At 38.1% G+C, this 23524-nt stretch overlaps 2 protein-coding genes across 3 annotated transcripts in view; both read left to right on the forward strand.

Annotated features, from left to right (window-relative positions):
- The window catches only part of LOC133644514 (retinoic acid receptor RXR-gamma-B-like), a 141881-nt gene extending 128170 nt beyond the window's left edge, over positions 1-13711 (forward strand). For both annotated transcript variants that reach the window (XM_062039046.1, XM_062039047.1), the window contains 4 exons: positions 6124-6256; positions 9748-9839; positions 13107-13212; positions 13296-13711. In XM_062039046.1, the coding sequence (XP_061895030.1) occupies positions 6124-6256; positions 9748-9839; positions 13107-13212; positions 13296-13443 (479 nt within the window). In that variant the 3' untranslated portion in view covers positions 13444-13711. The remainder of the gene's footprint in view (positions 1-6123; positions 6257-9747; positions 9840-13106; positions 13213-13295) is intronic.
- Positions 13712-14258: 547 nt separating this feature from the next.
- The window catches only part of LOC133644742 (LIM homeobox transcription factor 1-alpha-like), a 36962-nt gene continuing 27696 nt past the window's right edge, over positions 14259-23524 (forward strand). The window contains exon 1 of the mRNA XM_062039459.1: positions 14259-14440. Within this exon, the coding sequence (XP_061895443.1) occupies positions 14259-14440 (182 nt within the window). The remainder of the gene's footprint in view (positions 14441-23524) is intronic.

Here is a 23524-nt window from a genome sequence, read left to right on the forward strand (position 1 = left end):
AATACAATGATTTGCAAATCCTTTTCAACTTATATTCAATTGAATAGACTGCAAAGACAAGATACTTTACGTTCGAACTGAGAAACGTTGTTGTAATTTTTTGCAAATATTAGCTCATTTGGAATTTGATGCCTGCAAGCAACATGTTTCAAAAAAGCTGGCACAAGTGGCAAAAAAGACTGAGAAAGTTGAGGAATGCACATCAAACACTTATTTGGAACATCCCACAGGTGAACAGGCTAATTGGGAACAGGTGGGTGCCATGATTGGGTATAAAAGCAGCTTCCATGAAATGCTCAGTCATTCACAAACAAGGACGGGGCGACCACTTTGTGAACAAATGCGTGAGCAAATTCTTGAACAGTTTAAGAACATTTCTCAACGAGCTATTGCCAGGAATTTAGGGATTTCACCATCTACGGTCCGTAATATCATCAAAAGGTTCAGAGAATCTGGATAAATCACTGCATGTAAGCAGCATGCCCGTGACTTTCTATCCCTCAGGCAGTACTGCATCATGTGACATCAGTGTGTAAAGGATATCACCACGTGTGCTCAGGAAAACTGCAGAAAACCACTGTCAGTAATGCAGTTTGTCGCTACATCTGTTAAGTTAAAGTTAAAACTCTGCTAAGCAAAGCGAAAGTCATTTATTAACAACACCCAGAAACGCAGCCGGCTTCGTTGGGCCCGAGCTGATCTAAGATGGACTGATGCAAAGTGGAAAAGTGTTCTGACGAGTCCACATTTCAAATTGTTTTTGGAAACTGTGAGACATGTCCTCCGGACCAAAGAGGAAAAGAACCATCCGGATTGTTACAGGCGCAAAGTTGAAAAGCCAGCATCTGTGATGGTATAGGGGTGTATTAGTACAGGGGTGTATTAGTGCCCAAGGCATGGGTAACTTACACATCTGTGAAGGCACCATTAATGCTGAAAGGTACATACAGGTTTTGGAGCAACTTATGTTGTCATCCAAGCAACGTTATCATGGACGCATAATATAATATAATAATATTATAATTATTATAAAGCCCTCAGATGGGTCAGTGACTAGGAGCAACATTGATTTTCATGCATTGTTATTTTTTCCACATTCAGATTGAAACCAAAACTTCACACTAGAGGTCCTAAAAACATTGTCAGTTAAGTTTTTTGTTTTTTTATTCATTCATTTTTTAGTCTTTACTCACTCTTTTCAAAGTAGGCATTATTTATTTTACAAACTGTTAATTATGTATTATTATTAATATTATCATTAAGCCCTTAGATTTGTCAATGACTGGCAGCAATATTGATTTTCATGCATTATTTTTTTCCACATTTCAGATTAAAACCAAAAATTCACACTTTAAATCCTAAAAAAATATCTTTACCAAAACGTCTGTAAAAATATTATACATTATTAATTGTTGGAACCCTAAACAATTCAGTCTTTTCAAACTATTTCAACCTGAATTATACATACATGTCAGATATGGATTATAATTTGGGGGTTTGGAACCCTCCAAATGACTCTGTTGTTATTAACAACAACAAAAAATCTAAAGTAAAAAACTTTTTTCCATTCATGACCTTATGCAACATCGGCACTGTATTTAGTTTCAATAACAAGGCACTGCTTACAGAAACATTACATTTTGAGATTTTTGCTGCATGCTTTCAAGTTTGAAAAAAAGCGCCATCTGGTGGACAGATATAAAGATGAAAACTTCATACCCAGTAGTCCAGGGGTCAGCATCCCAAAATGTTGAAAGCGCCATATTGGACCAAAAATACAACAACAACAAAATCTGTCTGGAGCCGCAAAAAATTAAAAGCCTTGTATAAGTGTTATAATGAAGGCAACACATGATGTAGGTGTCTATATTAGCCTACTATCAAAATGACTATGTGTCGCAGGCTGATGCAAATCTTTGTTGACAGAAATGTTGAAACGTAATATTTATTCCACACATTTTTACAACATTAGAAATCATTAGTAAAATGGACGCTTCTCAGAGGGTGAGATAACTCCTCGAAATTACTGGCTTAGAATTACCAAAGGTATAGATGTGTGTGTCCAAGTTAAAGGCCTACTGAAATGAATTTTTTTTATTTAAACGGGGATAGCAGATCTATTCTATGTGTCATACTTGATCATTTCGCGATATTGCCATATTTTTGCTGAAAGGATTTAGTATAGAACAACGACGATAAAGATTGCAACTTTTGGTATCTGATAAAAAAAAAGGCTTGCCCCTACCGGAAGTAGCGTGACGTAGTCAGTTGAACATATACGCAAAGTTCCCTATTGTTTACAATGATGGCCGCATGAAGTGAGAGAGATTCGGACCGAGAAAGCGACAATTTCCCCATTAATTTGAGCGAGGATGAAAGATTTGTGGATGAGTAAAGTGCAAGTGAAGGACTAGTGGGGAGTTGAAGCTATTCAGATAGGGAAGATGCTGTGAGAGCCGGGGGTGACCTGATATTCAGCTGGGAATGACTACAACAGTAAATAAACACAAGACATATATATACTCTATTAGCCACAACACAACCAGGCTTATATTTAACATGCCACAAATTAATCCTGCATAAAAACACCTGCGTGTTTGTTATGCTAGCTCCTAGCTCCTCTGCTAGCTCCTAGCTCCATAGAACACGCCAATACAATTCAAACACCTGATCAACACACACAATCACTCAGCCCAAAAGACCGTTCACCTAACCCAAGGTTCATAAAGCTTATATATTTTTAAAAAGTTACGTACGTGACGCGCACGTACGGTAAGGTACGTGTTATGCTAGCTCCTAGCTCCTATGCTAGCTCCTAGCTCCATAGAACACGCCAATACAATTCAAACACCTGATCAACACACAATCACTCAGCCCAAAAGACCGTTCACCTAACCCAAGGTTCATAAAGCTTATATATTTAAAAAAAGTTACGTACATACGCAAAAAAAAGTTGCGCACATACGGTCAAGCGATCAAATGTTTAGAAGCCAAAGCTGCATACTCACAGTAGCACGTCTGCGTCTTTGTCATCCAAATCAAAGTAATCCTGGTAAGAGTCTGTGTTGTCCCAGTTCTCTACAGGCGTCTGTGTATCGAAGTCAAAAGTCCTCCTGGTTAGAGTCTCTGTTATCCGAGTTCTTCCATCTTGACTGCATCTTTCGGGAATGTAAACAAAGAAGCGCCGGCTGTGTACTGTTGTGGCTGACTACGTTCGAAAAATACGTCCATTTCGCACCGACAACTTTCTTCTTTGCTTGCTCAGCTTCCTTCTCCATAATGCAATGAACATGATTGAAACAGATTCACGAACACAGATGTCCAGAATACTGTGGAATTATGAAATGAAAACAGAGCTTTTTCGTATTGGCTTCAATGTGGAAGGCATACCCGTGTTCGCCGGTCTACGTCACGCGCATACGTCATCCTCAGAGGCGTTTCGAACCGGAAGTTTAGCGGCAAATTTAAAATGTCACTTTATAAGTTAACCCGGCCGTATTGGCATGTGTTATAATGTTAAGATTTCATCATTGATATATAAACTATCAGACTGCGTGGTCGGTAGTAGTGGGTTTCAGTAGGCCTTTAAAGGAAATGGCAGGCTGTCTTCTTCTAATGGATTTACTACAATCTTTGCCAGCTTGGTAACGTTTGCTGTGGTCTGGAACGACATGGCACACAAATAACTATCTGAAATTAAGCCAATATTACATACAGATAATGTGTCATGCATGAGACATGCAAATATAAATTGAATTAAGAGGACTTAAAGGAAATTAAATGAGCTCAAATATAGCTACAAACGAGGCATAATGATGCAATATGTACATACAGCTGGCCTAAATAGCATGTTAGCATCGATTAGGTTGCAGTCAAGCACTGACCAAATATGCCCGATTAGCACTCCACACAAGTCAATAACATCAACAAAGCTCACCTTTGTGCCTTCACGCACAGCATTAAAAGTTTGGTGGGCAAAATGAGACAAAAAAAGGAGTGGCATAAAACACGTCTTAGAAAGTCGGAGAAAGTTGCACATGTAAACAAACTATGGTGAGTTCAAGGATCGCTGAAATTAATAGGACTAAACGGTGTGTTTAATGTAAACAGTGGGATTTCTAACAATTAGGGAGGTTTGTGTCATGTTTGTCCTCCTACAGAAACCATATTAAAATAAAAAATATTTCTTTTCCCTCATCTTTTTTTTTCATTAATCATACATTTTTGAAAAAGCTCCAGAGAGCCACTATAGGGTTTGCCGCCCCCCGCAATAGTCCAAATTGAAACCTATAAAAAGATATCGCATTGTTTTGGAAAAAAAGTGTGAAAAGACAAATGTGGGATCAAAAATGGCATTTTAAATTGGACAATCTATCGCTTTTTTATGTAGGAATTTTATAAAGATTTACCAAATGAATAACACCAGTAGTTCAATTGGACTTATAGTCATTAAAAAAAGCCAACATCGTTTTTAAAGAAAAGTGAATGGCACAAAATGTCCCCTCTGAAGGGTTACTTACACTTGTTGAATTGTGGTCAGGGTAGTTGCTCAGTCACAAGCAGCTCTTTGGCGCCGCCCTAGTGGCTACCTGGAGCTTTTTTTCAAATTTATGAGAATGGAAAAAGATGGGGACAACATATACTTTTTGTTTTAATGTGGTTTCTGTAGGAGGACAAACATGACACAAACTTTCCCAATCGTTAGAAATCCCACTCTTTACAGTAAACATGCTTCACTGATGAGAGTATTTGGCGCGCGCCATTTTGTCCTGATTTCGGGCAGTCCTTGAACGCACCGTAGTTTGTTTGCATGTACAACTTTCCTTGACGCTGCCACAGAAAGACGTGTTTTATGCCACTCCTTCTTTGTCTCTATTTGTCCACTAAACGTTTTATGATGTGCGTAAGTCCACAAAGGTGAGCTTTGTTGATGTTATTGACTTGTGTGGAGTGCTAACGGGGCATATTTGGTCAGTGCATGACTGCAAGCTAATCGATGCTAACATGCTATTTAGGCTAGCTGTATGTACATATTGCATCATTATGCTTCGTATTTTAGGTATATTTGAGCTCATTTTATTTATCTTTTACATTTTATTCAACTTGAACACACACATCTATACCTTTGGCCATTATAAGCCAGTCATTTCCAGTAGTTATCTCACCCTCTGATAAGCCTCTTTTTTAGTAATGTTTTCTAATGTTGTAAAAATGTGTAGAATAAATATTGAATTTCAACATTTCTGCCAACGAAGATTTGCATCAGCCTGCGACACATAGGCATTTTGATAGTAGGCTAATGTAGACACTTGCATCATGTTAAAGTTAAAGTACCAATGATAGTCACACACACGCACTAGGTGTGGTGAAATGTGCCCTCTGCATTTGACCCATCCCCTTGTTCCACCCCCTGGGAGGTGAGGGGAGCAGTGAGCAGCAGCGGTGGCCGCGCCCGGGAATAATTTTGGTGATATAAGGCCCAAGCTGTTTGTTTACATGTTTTTTTTTATTTCTCTTTGCTATTTGGGCTTATTGGACCCTAATTAGAATAAAAAATTAAGAATAATCTTTTTATATGATGTACTTAGTTCATAAGTAACAAACGTGTACTTCATGTGTAGTGACATGCTAATTCTTATTTTTACACTTTTTTTTTCCAAATTCCATTGTATGTTATACTCTTCTGACACCACCAGATGACAGTATAAGTGTTCACATAAGCGGCCATAAGACCCCAATTTTGGAAATAAGAGCTGAAAGGTGCTGTCCACGCATGTGGCCAACTAAGCCTTTAGAGGTTAACCCCCAATTCCAACCCTTGATGCTGAGTGCCAAGCAGGGAGATAATGGTTCCCATTTTTATAGTCTTGGTATGACTCGGCCGGGGTTTGAACTCACAACCTACTGATCTCAGGGCGTGTGTTCCCTTCATTTTAACACTATAAAAGGCTTTACATTTTTTGCAGCTTTAGACAGATTTTTTTTTTGGTATTTTTGGTCCAATATGGCTCTTTCAACATTTTGGGTTGCCAACCCCTGATTTAGCCAAATGGAGCAGTGGACGCCAAAATAACGGCTGAGGCAGCACTGACATCTGCTGGTGTCTTCTCTTGTGTACGCTAGGCTGGAACGAGCTGCTCATCGCGTCTTTCTCCCATCGCTCAGTCACGGTGAAAGACGGCATCCTGTTGGCCACGGGCCTCCACGTCCACAGGAGCAGCGCCCACAGTGCTGGGGTAGGCTCCATCTTTGATAGGTAAGGAACGACAGCTAAATGTTGCTGAGGCACACTCTTATTGCAGGATGGACTTGTTTTATTTGGACTACTACTAGTGATACCAGGGGTGTCAAACGTACGGCCCGGCCCGCGGACAGGTTTTATCCGGCCCGCGGGATGAGTTCACTAAGTATAAAAATTAACCTGAAATTTTTGAATGAAAGAAACAGCTGTTTTAAATGTATCCACTAGATGTCGCAATAGCAATTCTTTGTATCTTTGTAGATGATGCTACATATGTAAAAAATAAACCACATGATGTTAGTACATCAGTCGAGGACAATGAGCAAACTACATAAATAACATCCTATAATTTGATTTTGATATCATTTTTTTTATTTTGATAAATTGAAAATTAACACCAATGAGTTGACTGATGAACATTATCACATAATTTATTCAGAAAGTATAAATAACGGCAAATAAAGATAGAAAACTATTAACCGCAACCTGTACGTGTAAAAAAAACAACATTATTATTTGTACATTTTCAGAATGTGCTTGTTCTATTTTTAAACAAAGAAAACAATCTGAAGTTGTCTTTATTTTTGACTTATCGTGCCGTGATTTTATCAGCCCGGCCCACTTGGAAGTAGATTTTTCTCCATGTGGCCCCCGATCTAAAATGAGTTTGACACCCCTGATGTACACTGATACATACACTGATGAATTTTTCAAAATTCAACATCAAAACTTATTTTTCTGTTTCAAAGGTTGTTTTTTTTAGCATGATTGGAGCGAGGTTAACAAGTTTTTTTACATTTTATTTCATAATGATCTACAGTGCATGAGAAAGCGTAGAGGGGAAAAAAACAGCTTTGACCACATGTTTATTTTATAAACAAGTGTATTACCCAACACGGCAGCAACAGAGTCAACGATGGAATAGTGGTGCAAAATTGCTCAGTCAGCATAAATTAGTGTATTGTAAACAACAGCAAGTGTAATACCAACATTTTAAAGCGCACACAGAGGTACAAATAATTAGATGCTGACCACTCACAATACTTCAAACGCAGCTTCTACCGTGTTATATCAGGAGGTTGCCTACAGCCACACAATGTTTTTCTACCCTATTTAGAAATCAGCGTTTTTTTAGAACACGCAACTTTAGCAGACATGGCGGATCATTTATGGCAATACAGTCGCAATGGCATCAAGGGAACAGTATCACAGCACATATTTTTGCCAGGAAGTTGCCTGCCAGCCAACAAACACACAAACTACAAAACCGTTTTTGATCTGAATTTAGTTCATAATTCAGTCTTCCACAAAAAAAAAAAATCTGTCAAGATCAGGGGTGTCAAACTCGTTTTAATTGAGGGCCATATCGCAGTTATGTTTGCCCCCAGAGGGCCGCTTCTAACAGTGAATGATATTATTGCACAATTACCTATGCATTCGATGATTTTTTTAATGTACAATGTAATAAAACATGTGTAGATTTTACAGTAAAAAAACTGACAGGTCAGTTGCAAAAATTGTACCTTAACATTTGCAGTGTTTTTTTCAGCATGTTACTGTAAATGGTTAAAAAAGTACCACTGTTTTTCACGGTACAAAACTGGCAGCTCAGTTGATATAATTTTACTGTAAAATTTACAGTGTTTTTTTTTACTGTAAATATAAAACTGCATTTTTACAGTAAAATTCCGGCAACTTAGCTGCCGGATTTTACCGTGAAAAGGACAACTGTAGATTTTACCGTGTACTATTGTGAATAGCAAAACAGTACCACCGTTTTTTACAGTAAAAAACTGGCAGCTCAGTTGATAAAATGTTACTGTAAAATTTACAATGTTTTTTTACTGTAAATATAAAACTGCATTTTTACAGTAAAATTCTGGCAACTTAGCTGCCGGATTTTACCGTAAAAAGGACAACTGTAGATTTTACCGTGTACTATTGTGAATCGCAAAACAGTACCACCGTTTTTTACTGTAAAAAACTGGCAGCTCAGTTGACAACATTTTACTGTAAAATTTACAGTGTTTTTTTACTGTAAATATAAAACTGCATTTTTACAGTAAAATTCTGGCAACTTAGCTGCCGGATTTTACCGTAAAAAGGACAACTGTAGATTTTACCGTGTACTATTGTGAATCGCAAAACAGTACCACCGTTTTTTACTGTAAAAAACTGGCAGCTCAGTTGACAACATTTTACTGTAAAATTTACAGTGTTTTTTTACAGTAAATATAAAACTGCATTTTTACAGTAAAATTCTGGCAACTTAGCTGCCGGATTTTACCGTAAAAAGGACAACTGTAGATTTTACCGTGTACTATTGTAAATAGCGAAACAGTACCACCGTTTTTTACATTAAAAAACTGGCAGCTCAGTTGATAAAATGTTACTATAAAATGTACAATGTTTTTTTACTGTAAATATAAAACTGCATTTTTACAGTAAAATTCTGCCAACTTAGCTGCCTGAAATTTCCCGTAAAAAGGACAACTGTAGATTTTACAGTGTACTATTGTAAATAGAGAAACAGTAACACCGTTTTTTACAGTAAAAAACTGGCAGCTCAGTTGATAACATTTTACTGTAAAATGTACAATGTTTTTCTACTGTAAATATAAAACTGCATTTTTACAGTAAAATTCTGGCATCTTAGCTGCCAAATTTTACCTTAAAAAGGACAACTGTAGATTTTACCGTGTGCTATTGTGAATCGCAAAACAGAACCACTGTTTTTTACTGTAAAAAACTGGCAGCTCAGTTGATAAAATTTTACTGTAAAAATGTTTTTATACAGTAAATATAAAACTGCATTTTTACAGTAAAATTCTGGCAACTTAGCTGCCGGATTTTACTGTAAAAACGACCATGACCATGACCATGTACTATTGTGAATAGCAAAACAGTACCACCGTTAAAATGCTGCCAGTAAAAAACTGGCAGCATTTTATGGTAAAAAAAAAAGTGGTGGTACTTTTTTTCATGTACAGTAAAATGCTGTAAAACCACAGTCAATTTCATAAAGTCGCTGTGAAAGCTATTTATCAAATTTGACAATTTGATGAATAACTTGCTTTGAAATCACAAGTCAAGCAGATAAAAAGTATTTATTTGTAGTTTAACAAGAACATTGTTTGAGTGTATGATCATATATTTGTTACATTATAATATTTATGTGCGATTGCATTGAGTACTTGTATTTTTTCTGTCAAAATGGAAAAATCTAATACATTTAGTAAGAAAATATAAAGTACTTTAATGACGCATATTATTTCCAGGCTTTTGAGGGCCAAATAAAATAAAATCTGGCCCCCGGGCCTTGAGTTTGACACCTGTGGTCTAGATTGAAGTAGATACTTTTTAGGCCTTTTCCGGTACTTTTTATAAACACATAACCAATGGTAATAATTTAATTTGTATATCAATTTTAGTTGTATATTTAGGGGACCGCTGCCTTGAGTCCAACCATCCACAGCTTCTCTAAGTGCGCTTGATCTCCTTTGCAGGGTCCTAACGGAGCTGGTGTCCAAAATGAAAGACATGCAGATGGATAAAACCGAGCTCGGCTGTTTGCGAGCCATCGTCCTCTTTAACCCAGGTCAGTGCCTTCACCAAAACCCAGGTTAGTTGTTTCTTCAAATCACCATTTCACCTCCATATCCTTTACTGGAGTAAGATATTTGATTTTAGGTAAGAGTACCTTTTACATTTTGAACCGATACATTACCTAGGAATCGATTTTGTTTGCGTCAATAAATGTTAATTGAATAATAATATTATGGTAAATGTGTTGTCAAGTTGTAATATCTGTTTTTTATTGCATTTATGAGTCTCATTTGCACATATTATATAGTAGACTTTGCATGCAGTTGCTATTCCAAGACATTGGATGGCAGTAGTGTATAGACGAGTGTATATGCGGTGTGTTGCTTTAGCCAGGAAGTAGTCTTTGCTATTAAGCTAATGCCGGTCTTATCTTATATTGTGCCTTACAATGTTTGTAAAGTAAGTATTGTACTTATTACACACCAGCTGTGTTTTAGTTCTAGTTTTTATTACCAAATTCGAAGGAGTTGTACACGCCATGTAAAATTGCCCATGCTAATCAGTAGCACGTAAATGGAAAAGCCAATGTAAATTAGCACCAAGCTAGCTCATTATGGAAACGTGTAGCCTTGCTTTACGTCAATGTTTTCTATGAGGCATATTTGTTTGCAACATTACCTAGAGGTATTAGAGATATTATTAACATATATCCTACTTCATATATCCTACTCCCTGAATCAATCCAGCGTCTAAAAGTGGATTCTGTTGTAGATCACTTTGCAGGACTTCTTCTAAAATACTCACAAAAAATGACACATACTGTATTATTGTCCACCGTATTTTACAAAACATAACAAAACGCCATAGATAGGAGCATTGATAGCATGAATGTGGAGGGAAATGAGTGTCTCCAGTAGGGATGTAATGATATGAAAACTTCATATCAGGGTTATCGTTATCACGATGTAGTTGAATGTGCTCAAAAAGTGCTTATGCACACTGAAATCTTTTGACCAAGTTTTTTAAAGAACTAAAATAAATAGACACACTGTTAGAAAATTAGGCTTCTCTAATAGAGTTTTAGTCGTAGTATGTTTTTCTACTTTAGCACTTTAAGATTTATGCAAATTAAAAATGTATAATTTCTGGGGGGCGTTGTTTCATCCTATTCTGTTCAGCGGCCATTGAACGCACCGTGAAAACACCTCTGTCTCATAATCCTCGATCACTCACATTAAGCGAGCACAACTTGTAGGTTCAATGTGCACAATCGAATGTCCTCGTTTCTCAGACAGCATTTTGTTTATATAAGTTTAAATTAAGGTTTGTTGTGTCTTAATGGGGAATGATATCAATGTCTCTTGTTTTCATGTAGGCATTTACGCTAGCAAGCTGGCGACAGTCAGTCTGTGAGTTTATCAATGTGTAGTGATCAATCACGTTTTATTCTCGATAATTTTTATTTAAAACGGTAACAGTAATTGTTGGACATTTTACCGCAGTTATTATTACTGTTTATCATTAGATCCCTAGCCTCCATGGGGACAGCTGTGTAGTACACGCAAAAACCTCATTTTAAATATGGCGGCCCGCACCAATGTTAGCATGGTATTTTACAAAACCCAAAACCAGTGAAGTTGGCACGTTGTGTAAATGGTAAATAAAAACAGAATACAATGATTTGAAAATCCTTTTCAACTTATATTCAATTGAATAGACTACAAAGACAAGATACTTAACGTTCGAACTGGTGAACTGGTGTTATTTTTTGCAAATATTGGCTCATTTGGAATTTGATGCCTGCAACATGTTTCAAAAAAGCTGGCACAAGTGGCAAAAAAGACTGAGAAAGTTGAGGAATGTTCATCCCACAGATGAACAAACTAATTGGGAACAGGTGGGTGCCATGATTGGGTATAAAAGCAGCTTCCATGAAATGCTCAATCATTCACAAACAAGGATGGGGCGAAGGTCACCACTTTGTGAACAAATGTGTGAGCAAATTGTCGAACAGTTTGAGAACAACATTTCTCAATGAGCTATTGCAAGGAATTTAGGGATTTCACCAGCTACGGTCTGTAATATCATCAAAAGGTTCAGAGAATCTGGAGAAATCACTGCACGTAAGCGGCAAAGCCGTGACCTTCGATCCCTCAGGCGGTACTGCATCAAAAAGCGACATCGGTGTGTAAAGGACATCACCACATGGGCTCAGGAACACTTCAGAAAAGCACTGTCAGTAACTACAGTTCGTCGCTACATCTGTAAGTGCAAGTTAAAACTGTACTATGCAAAGCGAAAGACATTTATCAACAACACCCAGAAACGCCGCCATCTAAGATGTACTGATGCAAAGTGTAAAAATGTTCTGTAGTCCACATTTCAACTTGTTTTTGGAAACTGTGGACGTTGTGTCCACCGGAACAAAGAGGAAAAGAACTATCCGGATTGTTGTTGGCGCAAAGTTCAAAAGCCAGCATCTGTGATGGTATGGGGGTGTATTAGTGCCCAAGGCATGGGTAACTTGCACATCTGTGAGGTTACCAATAATGCTGAAAGGTACATACAGGTTTTGGAGCAACATATGTTGCCATCCAAGCAACATTATCATGGACGCCCCTGCTTATTTCAGCAAGACAATGCCAAGCCACGTGTTACAACAGCGTGGCTTCATAGTAAAAGAGTGCAGGTACTAGACTGGCCTGCCTGTAGTCCAGACCTGTCTCCCATTAAAAATGTGTGGCGCATATATGAAGCCTAAAATACCACAACGGAGACCCCCGGACTGTTGAACAACTTAAGCTGTACATCAAGCAAGAATGGGAAAGAATCCCACCTGAAAAGCTTCAAAAATTGGTCTCCTCAGTTCCCAAACGTTTACTGGGTGTTGTTTAAAGGAAAGGCCATGTAACACAGTGGTAAAAAATACCCCTGTACCAACTTTTTTGCAATGTGTTGCTGCCATTAAATTCTAAGTTAATGATTATTTGCAAAAAAAAATAAGATTCTCAGTTCGAACATTAGATATATTGTCTTTGCAGTCTATACAATTGAATATAAGTTGAAAAGGATTTGCAAATCATTGTATTCTGTTTTTATTTACGAGTTACACAACGTGCCTTCTTCACTGGTTTTGGTTTTTTTAGTAGATCACATGCAACGCACACAATTTTATAGTTTTAGCACTTGTTAGCTGGATCTTATTAGATCGGGCCCTATTTCATTATCAAAGTCATGGTGTATACAAAGTTGTTTGATACAGTATGAGTGTTAAAGTTTGGTTCTCCAGTTAACTCCTGCTTCCAATTGATTCTATCAGATGCCAAAGGTCTGTCAAACCCAATGGAGGTGGAGGGACTGAGAGAAAAGGTCTACGCCTCATTGGAGTCCTACACCAAACAGAAATATCCAGACCAACCGGGCAGGTATAATAGAAGACCACAACACTGGCGCACATTTTTTGTAAAATAAGCAATACTGTATTTACTTAGTATATTGTGTGGGTCAGGTTCGCCAAGCTCCTGCTCCGACTGCCCGCCCTGCGCTCCATCGGCCTCAAGTGCTTGGAACACCTGTTCTTCTTCAAGCTGATCGGGGACACGCCCATAGACACCTTCCTCATGGAGATGCTGGAGGCGCCGCATCAGATCACATGACCCATGCCCTCCCCCCGCCCCCACCTCCCGCCCTCACGTGTAAATAGCTGCCCTCTCTCCCCACTTTGTCGGCCATGTCAAGATGACTTTGGGAGGGCGGGGACAAAAGACTCTTGAATTGTAAAGTTGAAGATTTTATAACAATTCCCCCCCCGGAAAAAAAACAACTTGTAATTATATCTGAAATTATGGAGGACGGTTTGAATAGCATTCATTTGTAAATAGTTTATTCAGGCCACATTTGAAAAGGAATCAGATTTTATTCATAGAGTAATTGTATTAAATAAAATAAAATAAAAATCACTATTTTTTTTTTTTGCCATCTTTTTGAATGACAGGCCAATTGTTATGTGTAGTTCCACTGTTGACCACCGGAGAGCGCCAGCCGTGCCAGGCGTGGGGGTGGTGCTCTGGTAAAGAAAGGTAATTGTATCTTCACATGGAGCAAGTCTCTCTCTCTCTCTCTCTCTCTCTCTCTCTCTCTCTCTCTCTCTCTCTCTCTCTCTCTCTCTCTCTCTCTCTCTCTCTCTCTCTCTCTCTTTCTCTCTTTCTATCTCTCTGCTTGTCCCGTTGTCAGGCTAATTGATGGAAAGTCCAAAGAGGGGATAAGAAAGTTGGAGAAGGAGAAGAAGCAGCAGCTTTGCACCAGCTGGAGATGCTCTAAAGAGGAAGACTCACATTTAAAAAAAAAAAAAGGTACGGACACTTTTTCCACATGAATTGAAATAGTTGTTGTACTGGATTTTTTAAAATTTTTTATAATGTATTATTGTAAACAAACATGTGGTGCATTTCCTGGCTTTCTTTGTGTAGACATGCAGCACAGGCCCGTTTGTGCGGGCTGCCACAGGCCCATCACAAACAGGTTCCTGCTCCAGGTCACCACCAACGGCCTCTGGCACGAAGCGTGTGCTCGCTGTGCGGCGTGCGGGGACGCGCTGCGGCACTCGTGCTTCGTGCGGGACCAGCGACTGTACTGCAAGAGACACTATGCAGAGTAAGTGCTCACTTTTTAGTAAATCGTACACATTTTGGGGGTATTATAGACACTTGAAACGCTTTCAAATGCTGCACTTTCACTATATTAGTGAAAGTAAATTAGCTTTGCATAGTTATTACATTTTGTTATTACGCATTGGCTTATTTACACGTTTATTGTGCCTTTATAAAGATGATAATGCTCAGTTTGATTGGGGCTAACGTTTTTGAACGAGAATATTCACTATTGTGTTTTGCATGTATTAGTGCAGTTCTACACCACTGCAACCTAGTGTTGTCCCGATACCAATATTTTGGTACCGGTATTATTAAATTATTTTGATACTTTTTGGTACTTTTCTAAATAAAGGGGACCACAAAAAATGTCATTATTGGCTTTATTTTAACAAAAAATCTTAGGGTACATTAAACATATGTTTCTTATTGCAATTTTGTCCTTAAATAAAATAGTGAACATACAAGACAACTTGTCTTTTAGTAGTAAGTAAGCAAACAAAGATTGCTAATTAGTCTGCTGACATATGCAGTAACATATTGTGTAATTTTCCATTCTATTATTTTGTCAAAATTATGAGGGACAAACTGTAAAAATTGATTATAGTCCACTTGTTTTTTATTTTTTTATTAATCAATACAACAAAATAATACGCAATAATATAATTCCAATTCCAAAACCAAACCCGACCCAGCAACACTCAGAATAGCAATCAACAGAGCAATTGAGAGGACACACAAACGTGACACAAAACAATCCAAAAGTAGTCAAACAAAAATGACAGTATCAATATTAATAACAATTCCAACATAGCAATGAGTAAATCTCCCTCATTGACATTATCATTACAGCCATTTATAAAATAAAAATAAAACATTTAAATAAAGAAAAATAGTGTCACAGTGGCTTGCACTTGCATGACATCTCATGTCATTTATCATTCTATTATTTTGTCAACATTACGAGGGACATACTGTAAAAATGTATTATTAATCTACTTGTTCATTTACTGTTAATATCTGCTTACTTTCTCTTTTAACATGTTCTATCTACACTTCTTTTCAAATGTAATAATCACTTATTCTTCTGTTGTTTGATACTTTACATTTGTTTTGGATGATACCACACATTTGGGTATGAATCCGATACCAAGTAGTTACAGAATCATACATTGATCATATTCAAAGTCCTCATGTGTCCAGGGACATATTTCCTCAGTTTATAAACATCCATCCATCCATTTTCTACCGCTTATCCCATTCGGGGTCGCGGGGGGTGCTGGAGCCTATCTCAGCTGCATTCGGGCGGAAGGCCCACTGCTTAATATGTTTTGTGTTTATGCTTCACTGATGAGAGTATTTGGCGAGCGCCGTTTTGTCCCACTAATTTCAGCGGCCCTTGAACTCACCGTAGTTGTGTGGACTGTGACTCAACAGTTTGTTTACATGTACAACTTTCTCTGACGCTGCCACAGAAAGACGTGTTTTATGCCACTCCTGCTTTGTCTCGTTTTGTCCACCAAACGTTTTATGCTGTGCGTGAATGCACAAAAGTGAGCTTTGTTGATGTCATTGACTTGTTGGAGTGCTAATCAGGCATATTTGGTCACTGCATGACTGCAAGCTAATCGATGCTAACATGCTATTTAGGCTAGCTGTATGTACAAATTGCATCATTATGCCTCGTTTGTAGGTATATTTGAGCTCATTCAATTTCCTTTACTTATGTCCTCTTTAGTTAATGTTTCCATGTGTCATGACACATGATCTGTATGTTAAATTGGCTGCATTTCTTTGCATTTGTTTGTGTGCCATGTTGATCCAGACCACAGCAAACGTTACCCAGCTTCCATTAGAAGAAGACAGCCTGCCGTTTCCTTTAATTTGGACACACACATCGATACCTTTGGCCATTCTAAGCCAGTCATTTCCAGAAGTTATCTCACACTTTGAGAAGTGTTACTATAGTTTTAGAATGTTTTAAAAATATGTAGAATAAATATTACATTTCAACATTTCTGTCAACGAAGATTTGCGTCAGCTTGCGACACATAGTCATTTTGTTAGTAGGCTAATATAGCTAATTAGACACTTACATCATGTGTTGCCATCATTATAAGACTTATGTAAGTCTTTTAATTTTTTGAGGCTCCAGACAGATTACTTTTTTGTATGTTTTGGTCCAATATGGCTCTTTCAACATTTTGGGTTGCCGACCCCTGGTCTAGAGCTTCTCTGATGAGTGTTTTTGCAGTGGATTCCGAAAACAGCAGAGCACTGCTGTCATATATGGGTATTGTTTACAATTGAACCTATCATAGTACCAGATTGGTTGCCTTAAAAGCTGCCCGAACCGGAATGAAAAATGGAAAACATACAAATTATTGTTGAAAAAACATTGTCTTTTTTATTTTCACGAAATTTTGAGACAATCAAGTAGAACGGACAACAATGTAATTTTGAAAAATTCTGTTTACTGTAGTAGTACCTCAACTTACATGCTTAGTTCGTTCTGTGACGGAGCTCTTAACTCTAAACACTTGTATCTCAATTTGACGTCTCCCATTTTAAGGAATTTAATTGGTGCCAAGCCAAAAAACTGCACAATTTTAACACGTAATGTGCCTTTATAAAAAGAAAAAAAACACACTTTTAGATAACAAAATACTGTGTAATAACAATACAACAGAATGTACTACTAACAACTACAGTATTTTAATGAAGTAATATAGTAATAACGTTCAACATTTACCAAGGAGAGTGGACTTCTAGGGTTATCTCTTATTAGCTGCTTCTCTGCAAAAACACACTATCAGCAGCTTTTGCAAATTTTCATGGATAAATGTCTCCCGTTGAGATTATTTTGCCATTCTTGGCTGGTGTTGGACTTCATCTGCTTCAGTATGCTGCAGACTAGCAAGTCATACACCCGAATTGCTTCGCCAAGTCGTGTTTCTGATGATTTTGTCCTTTAATTCAATGAATATTGTCCACTTCTTCTCAGCACTGTGCTTCACACTCACTTTCTTCAAATATCCTCTATGACAGGAACACTGCTGTTTTTAGGAACCTACTCTAAGAATACAAGTCAAAGATCCTCTATGACAGGAACACTGCGGAAAACAAAGTTATGTTGAGCTTTAGCTATGAGTTAACGCTAGCGAGTAAGTACAGATGTTTTGGTCGGATCTTACGGGGTTTACTCTGACATTTGCTATGCCAACAAGCATAACAATTATCCGTGAGACAGCTTTTATCTCGAAACCCTCTTAAATTGGAGCGCTCTTTAGTTGAGGCACCACTGTATTGTAAATAAACAAAATGATAACTAAGTAATGCATTCAAAAATTAGACACACAATCCACAACAAAATGTTATCATAATTATTGCAGCAAACCTACAAGACGTTTTTTTGCACATTATTGCACCTTTTGCTAACGACCAGACCGCCATTATGGAACCGAGTTTCTTTTGCTAGCGCTTTTTGCAGAGCACTCCTGTCATATAATGGATCATTGACGAGTGTTTTCGAAGCATGTCCTTAAAAACAACATAGCGCTTGTTTATTATAGGATTTTTTTGTCAGGAAGTGTTGGTGACAAACCCCAAGATGCAGAGATGGCGGGCGTGATGCAGGAAAACATGACTTTAATATCCCAAAGGAAATGCAGGAAAACAGGAATCAGGAAACAGGCAAACTGGAAACAGAGAATACAGAAAACAGGAACCAGGAAACAGCTAACAATACTCCAGCACTGACTGGAGGGTGAGGCAGGTATAAATAGTAGCCTGATTGGCAATTGCCACTAGGTGTGCCAGTCTACCAATCAGGGACAGGTGAGGGAAACAAGCGCTCAGGGAGACGTGCAGGAAAAGGAACCAAAATAAGAGCGCTGACAGGAAATAAAACACAAACACAGAGAAAACCCCGGACATAACCAAACTGTCAGTGTCAAGTTTGGCATTTTTACTGATATTTTTCCTGAAGAGTCAGCAAAGTTGCAGTAATGTAGTGTTGTGTCATAAAGTGATGGCACAAGTAAACCGGCCAAATGACAGATGTTGCCTGATTAACACTTTCATGCATGTACTACTCTTAACGTGCCATTTATTGTTTTACTTGGTGGAATCCTTTGAGTCGATATGCACACGAGCACCTTGAGGCTTTTTGCTTTTCAAAATAAGGTAAATGCTAGAAAATTGGATTGTGTTGTCTTTGTAATGTTTGACAGTGTGTGGTGTGATGGTGGTGGGTGCACCTCTTCACCATATGTTGGCCCCAGCTTGCAGCGAGCAGGCCAGTGGACCTCACAATTTTAACACATTTTGACAATGTGTCTGCCTGTGTGTTTGTGTGTGTGTGTGTGTGTACGTGCGTGTGTGTGTGTGTGTGAAGGTGTTTTTTGTGCACGTGTGAGGCTTAAAACCCCCCCTACCCCTTCCCCCCACTGTCACCTTGATCTGTAAGCTAGAGGACTGGGACAAGGTGCCTGAAGTCTACAGCAAACTTTTAAAAACAGCCGTAATCGACCAGAAACCGCTGCATGCTCCTGTTATATAGAGGATCTTTGACTTGCATTTTTGCTAAAGGTCCTTAAAAACAGCAGTGTTCCTGTCATATAGGATCTTTGACTTGCGTTTTTGCCAAAGGTGCTTAAAAACAGCAGTGTTCCTTTTATATAGGATCTTTGTCTTGCGTTTTTAAAGTAGGTTCCTAAAAACAGCAGTGTTCCTGTCATAGAGGATCTTTGACTTGCGTTTTTAGAGTAGGTTTCTAAAAACAGCAATGTTCCTGTTATATAGGATCTTTGACTTGCGTTTTAGAGTAGGTTCCTTAAAACAGCAGTGTTCCTGTCATAGAGGATCTTTGACTTGCATTTTTGCTAAATGTCCTTAAAAACAGCAGTTTTCCTGTCATATAGAGGATCTTTGACTTGTGTTTTTAGAGTAGGTTCCTAAAAACAGCAGTGTTCCTGTCATAGAGGATCTTTGACTTGCATTTTTGCTAAATGTCCTTAAAAACAGCAGTTTTCCTGTCATATAGAGGATCTTTGACTTGCGTTTTTAGAGTAGGTTCCTAAAAACAGCAGTGTTGCTGTCATATAGGATCATTGACTTGCATTTTTGCTAAAGGGCCTTAAAAACAGCAGTGTTCCTGTCATGTATGATCTTTGACTTGCATTTTTGCCAAAGGTCCTTAAAAACAGCAGTGTTCCTGTCATAGAGGATATTTGACTTGCATTTTTAGAGTAGGTTCCTAAAAACAGCAGTGTTCCTGTCATATAGGATCTTTGACTTGTGTTTTTAGAGTAAGTTCCTAAAAACAGCAGTGTTCCTGTCATAGAGGATCTTTGACTTGCATTTTTGCTTAAGATCATTAAAAACAGCAGTTTTCCTGACATATATATGATCTTTGACTTGCGTTTTTAGAGTAGGTTCCTAAAAACAGCAGTGTTCCTGTCATAGAGGATCTTTGACTTGCATTTTTGCTTAAGGTCATTAAAAACAGCAGTTTTCCTGACATATAGAGGATCTTTGACTTGCGTTTTTAGAGTAGGTTCCTAAAAACAGTAGTGTTCCTGTCATATAGGATCTTTGACTTGCATTTTTGCCAAAAGTCCCTAAAACAGCAGTGTTCCTGTCATAGAGAATATTTGACTTGCATTTTTAGAGTAGGTTCAGAAAAACAGCAGTGTTCCTGTCATATAGGATCTTTGACTTGTGTTTTTGGAGTAAGTTCCTAAAAACTGCAGTGTTCCTGTCATATATAATTTTTGACTTGCGTTTTTAGAGTAGGTTCCTAAAAACAGCAGTGTTCCTGTCATAGCGGATCTTTGACTTGCATTTTTAGAGTAGGTTCCTAAAAACAGCAGTGTTCCTGTCATAGGATCTTTGACTTGCATTTTTGCTAAAAGTCATTAAAAACAGCAGTGTTCCTGTCATAGAGAATCTTTGACTTGCATTTTTAGAGTAGGTTCCTAAAAACAGCAGTGTTCCTGTCATGTAGGATCTTTGACTTGCATTTTTGCTAAAGGTCCCTAAAACAGCAGTGTTCCTGTCATAGAGAATATTTGACCTGCATGTTTAGAGTAGGTTCCTAAAAACAGCAGTGTTCCTGTCATATAGGATCTTTGACTTGTGTTTTTGGAGTAAGTTCCTAAAAACAGCAGTGTTCCTGTCATATAGAATTTTTGACTTGCGTTTTTAGAGTAGGTTCCTAAAAACAGCAGTGTTCCTGTCATAGAGGATCTTTGACTTGCATTTTTAGAGTAGGTTCCTAAAACAGCAGTGTTCCTGTCATAGGCTCTTTGACTTTCATTTTTGCTAAAAGTCCTTAAAAACAGCAGTTTTCCTGTCATAGAGGATCTTTGACTTGCATTTTTAGAGTAGGTTCCTAAAAACAGCAGTGTTCCTGTCATATTGGATCTTTGACTTGCATTTTTGCCAAAATTCCTTAAAAACAGCAGTGTTCCTGTCATAGAGGATCTTTGACTTGCATTTTTAGAGTAGGTTCCTAAAACAGCAGTGTTCCTGTCATAGGCTCTTTGACTTTCATTTTTGCTAAAAGTCCTTAAAAACAGCAGTTTTCCTGTCATAGAGGATCTTTGACTTGCATTTTTAGAGTAGGTTCCTAAAAACAGCAGTGTTCCTGTCATATTGGATCTTTGACTTGCATTTTTGCCAAAATTCCTTAAAAACAGCAGTGTTCCTGTCATAGAGGATCTTTGACTTGCATTTTTAGAGTAGGTTCCTAAAACAACAGTGTTCCTGTCATAGGCTCTTTGACTTTCATTTTTGCTAAAAGTCCTTAAAAACAGCAGTTTTCCTGTCATAGAGGATCTTTGACTTGCATTTTTAGAGTAGGTTCCTAAAAACAGCAGTGTTCCTGTCATATTGGATCTTTGACTTGCATTTTTGCCAAAATTCCTTAAAAACAGCAGTGTTCCTGTCATAGAGGATCTTTGACTTGCATTTTTAGAGTAGGTTCCTAAAACAGCAGTGTTCCTGTCATAGGCTCTTTGACTTTCATTTTTGCTAAAAGTCCTTAAAAACAGCAGTTTTCCTGTCATAGAGGATCTTTGACTTGCATTTTTAGAGTAGGTTCCTAAAAACAGCAGTGTTCCTGTCATATTGGATCTTTGACTTTCATTTTTGCCAAAATTCCTTAAAAACTGCAGTGTTACTGTCATAGAGGATCTTTGACTTGTATTTTTAGAGTAGGTTCCTAAAAACAGCTGTGTTCCTGTCATATAGAAGATCTTTGACTTGCATTTTTAGAGTAGGTTCCTAAAAACAGCTGTGTTCCTGTCATATAGAAGATCTTTGACTAGTGTTTTTGCGGTAGGTCATTATTTAACAGCACAGCGTTCCTGTCAAATAGAGGATTTTTGACTGGCATTTTTGCAGTAGGTCCTTTTTTAACAGCACAATTTTCCTGTCACATAGAGGATCTTTGACTGGCGTTTTTACAGTAGGTCCTTATAAACAGTAGAGCCCTCCTGTCACACAGAGGATCTGTGATTAGCATTTTGTAGCAGATTCCTAAAAATAGCAAAGCCATCCTGTTGTACAGAGGATCTTTGACTGGTGCTTTTGGTCCTTTAAAACGGTAGTTTTCCTGTTACATGAAGGATCTTTGACTGGCATTTTTGCAGTAGGTCCTTAAAAACAGCCAGCTTTTTGTCAGTTGTATGACTTTATTACTGTAAGTATGACATGTCTGAATGTGAAGTAACGTTTTGTGTGATGAAAATGAAAAATAAAGACCGTAGTCCTTCACTATCTTTAGAAATATCTACTCTCAAGTGGGCCGGACTGGTAAAATCACGGCACGATAACTTAAAAATAAAGACAACTTCAGATCTTTCTTTACAAATAGAACAAGCACATTCTGAAAATGTACAAATCATAATGTTGTAGGGTTTTTTTTTTGCACTTACATGTTGCGGTTAATTCTATCTTTATTTGTCGTTATTTATATTTTCTGAATAAATTATGTGATAATGTTCATCAGTCAACTCATTGGTGTTAATTTTCAATCCATCAAGATAAATTACAGTATGTTATTTATGTAGTTTTATCATTTTCCTCGACTGATGCGCTAACATCATGTGGTTTATTTTATACATATGTAGCATCATCTACAAAGATGCAAAGAATTGCTATTGCGACATCCAGTGGACACATTTAGAAACAGCAGCTTATTTCATTCCAAAATTTCAGGTTAATTTTTATACTTAGCAATCTCATCCCGCGGGGCAGATAATGTATTTAATATTTGTTTACTTACTATGGTATATTATTTATTTATTATTTATTTATTCACTGTTCTGTTACAGAGAACAAGGAACTGGGATAGAATTGCTATGGTATGAAAAGGTGTAGGTTTAAATAAGCTCAGCTTCTTCCTACTCCTTTTCGGACGTGCTGTAATGAAACAACTGGAAACATGTGATGCATTACATTGTATCGCATGCATGTTCGGAATAAACTGAAACTGAAACTATTTTTTTGCAGTTGAGCAACTTTGAAAGGATGTTTTTAGGAGAGTTTATTTGAGGCATATATAAGGGGAGCATCTTTTTCTAAGGTGCCGTATAGGACATATGTCCGGGGTCTGCTGCGTCCCGACTTTGGCCGACAGCGAGCACCAGGGGTGCTGGCGACATCTGGAAAGCTGCTCTGAAAGCGGCCCGTGTGTGGCGCTATGGGACGACAACCCGGCCGACCGTGAAATATCTAACCTGACCAATTAGCAGGAGGCCCGCTGCCAAAGCTCCGCCTAAGAGATTTCACGTCGCCACATCTAACACACCACCGCTCTCTGGCTAGTACCAGTCCCCCCCCCCGGCCCCCCCAACCCCACCACGCACTGTCCAGTGTCCTCCTGGCAAAATGAGGCTTTCTCACCACGTCTACCAGATGTTGCTGAGCGGTTGGCTAGGACTGGTCACATGACTGGCAATGCACTTGACCCTCACATCTGACAAAGCATCCTGCCTCACCTGATCCAGAAACAAGATCCGTTTCTGTCCACTAGACCGGACCAGTCTAGTCTCGCTCTCGTGTGATGCAAGAATGTGTGTGT

The sequence above is a fragment of the Entelurus aequoreus genome, linkage group LG27, assembly GCF_033978785.1.
Source record: "Entelurus aequoreus isolate RoL-2023_Sb linkage group LG27, RoL_Eaeq_v1.1, whole genome shotgun sequence".
In the NCBI taxonomy this organism is placed as follows: Eukaryota; Metazoa; Chordata; class Actinopteri; order Syngnathiformes; family Syngnathidae; genus Entelurus; species Entelurus aequoreus.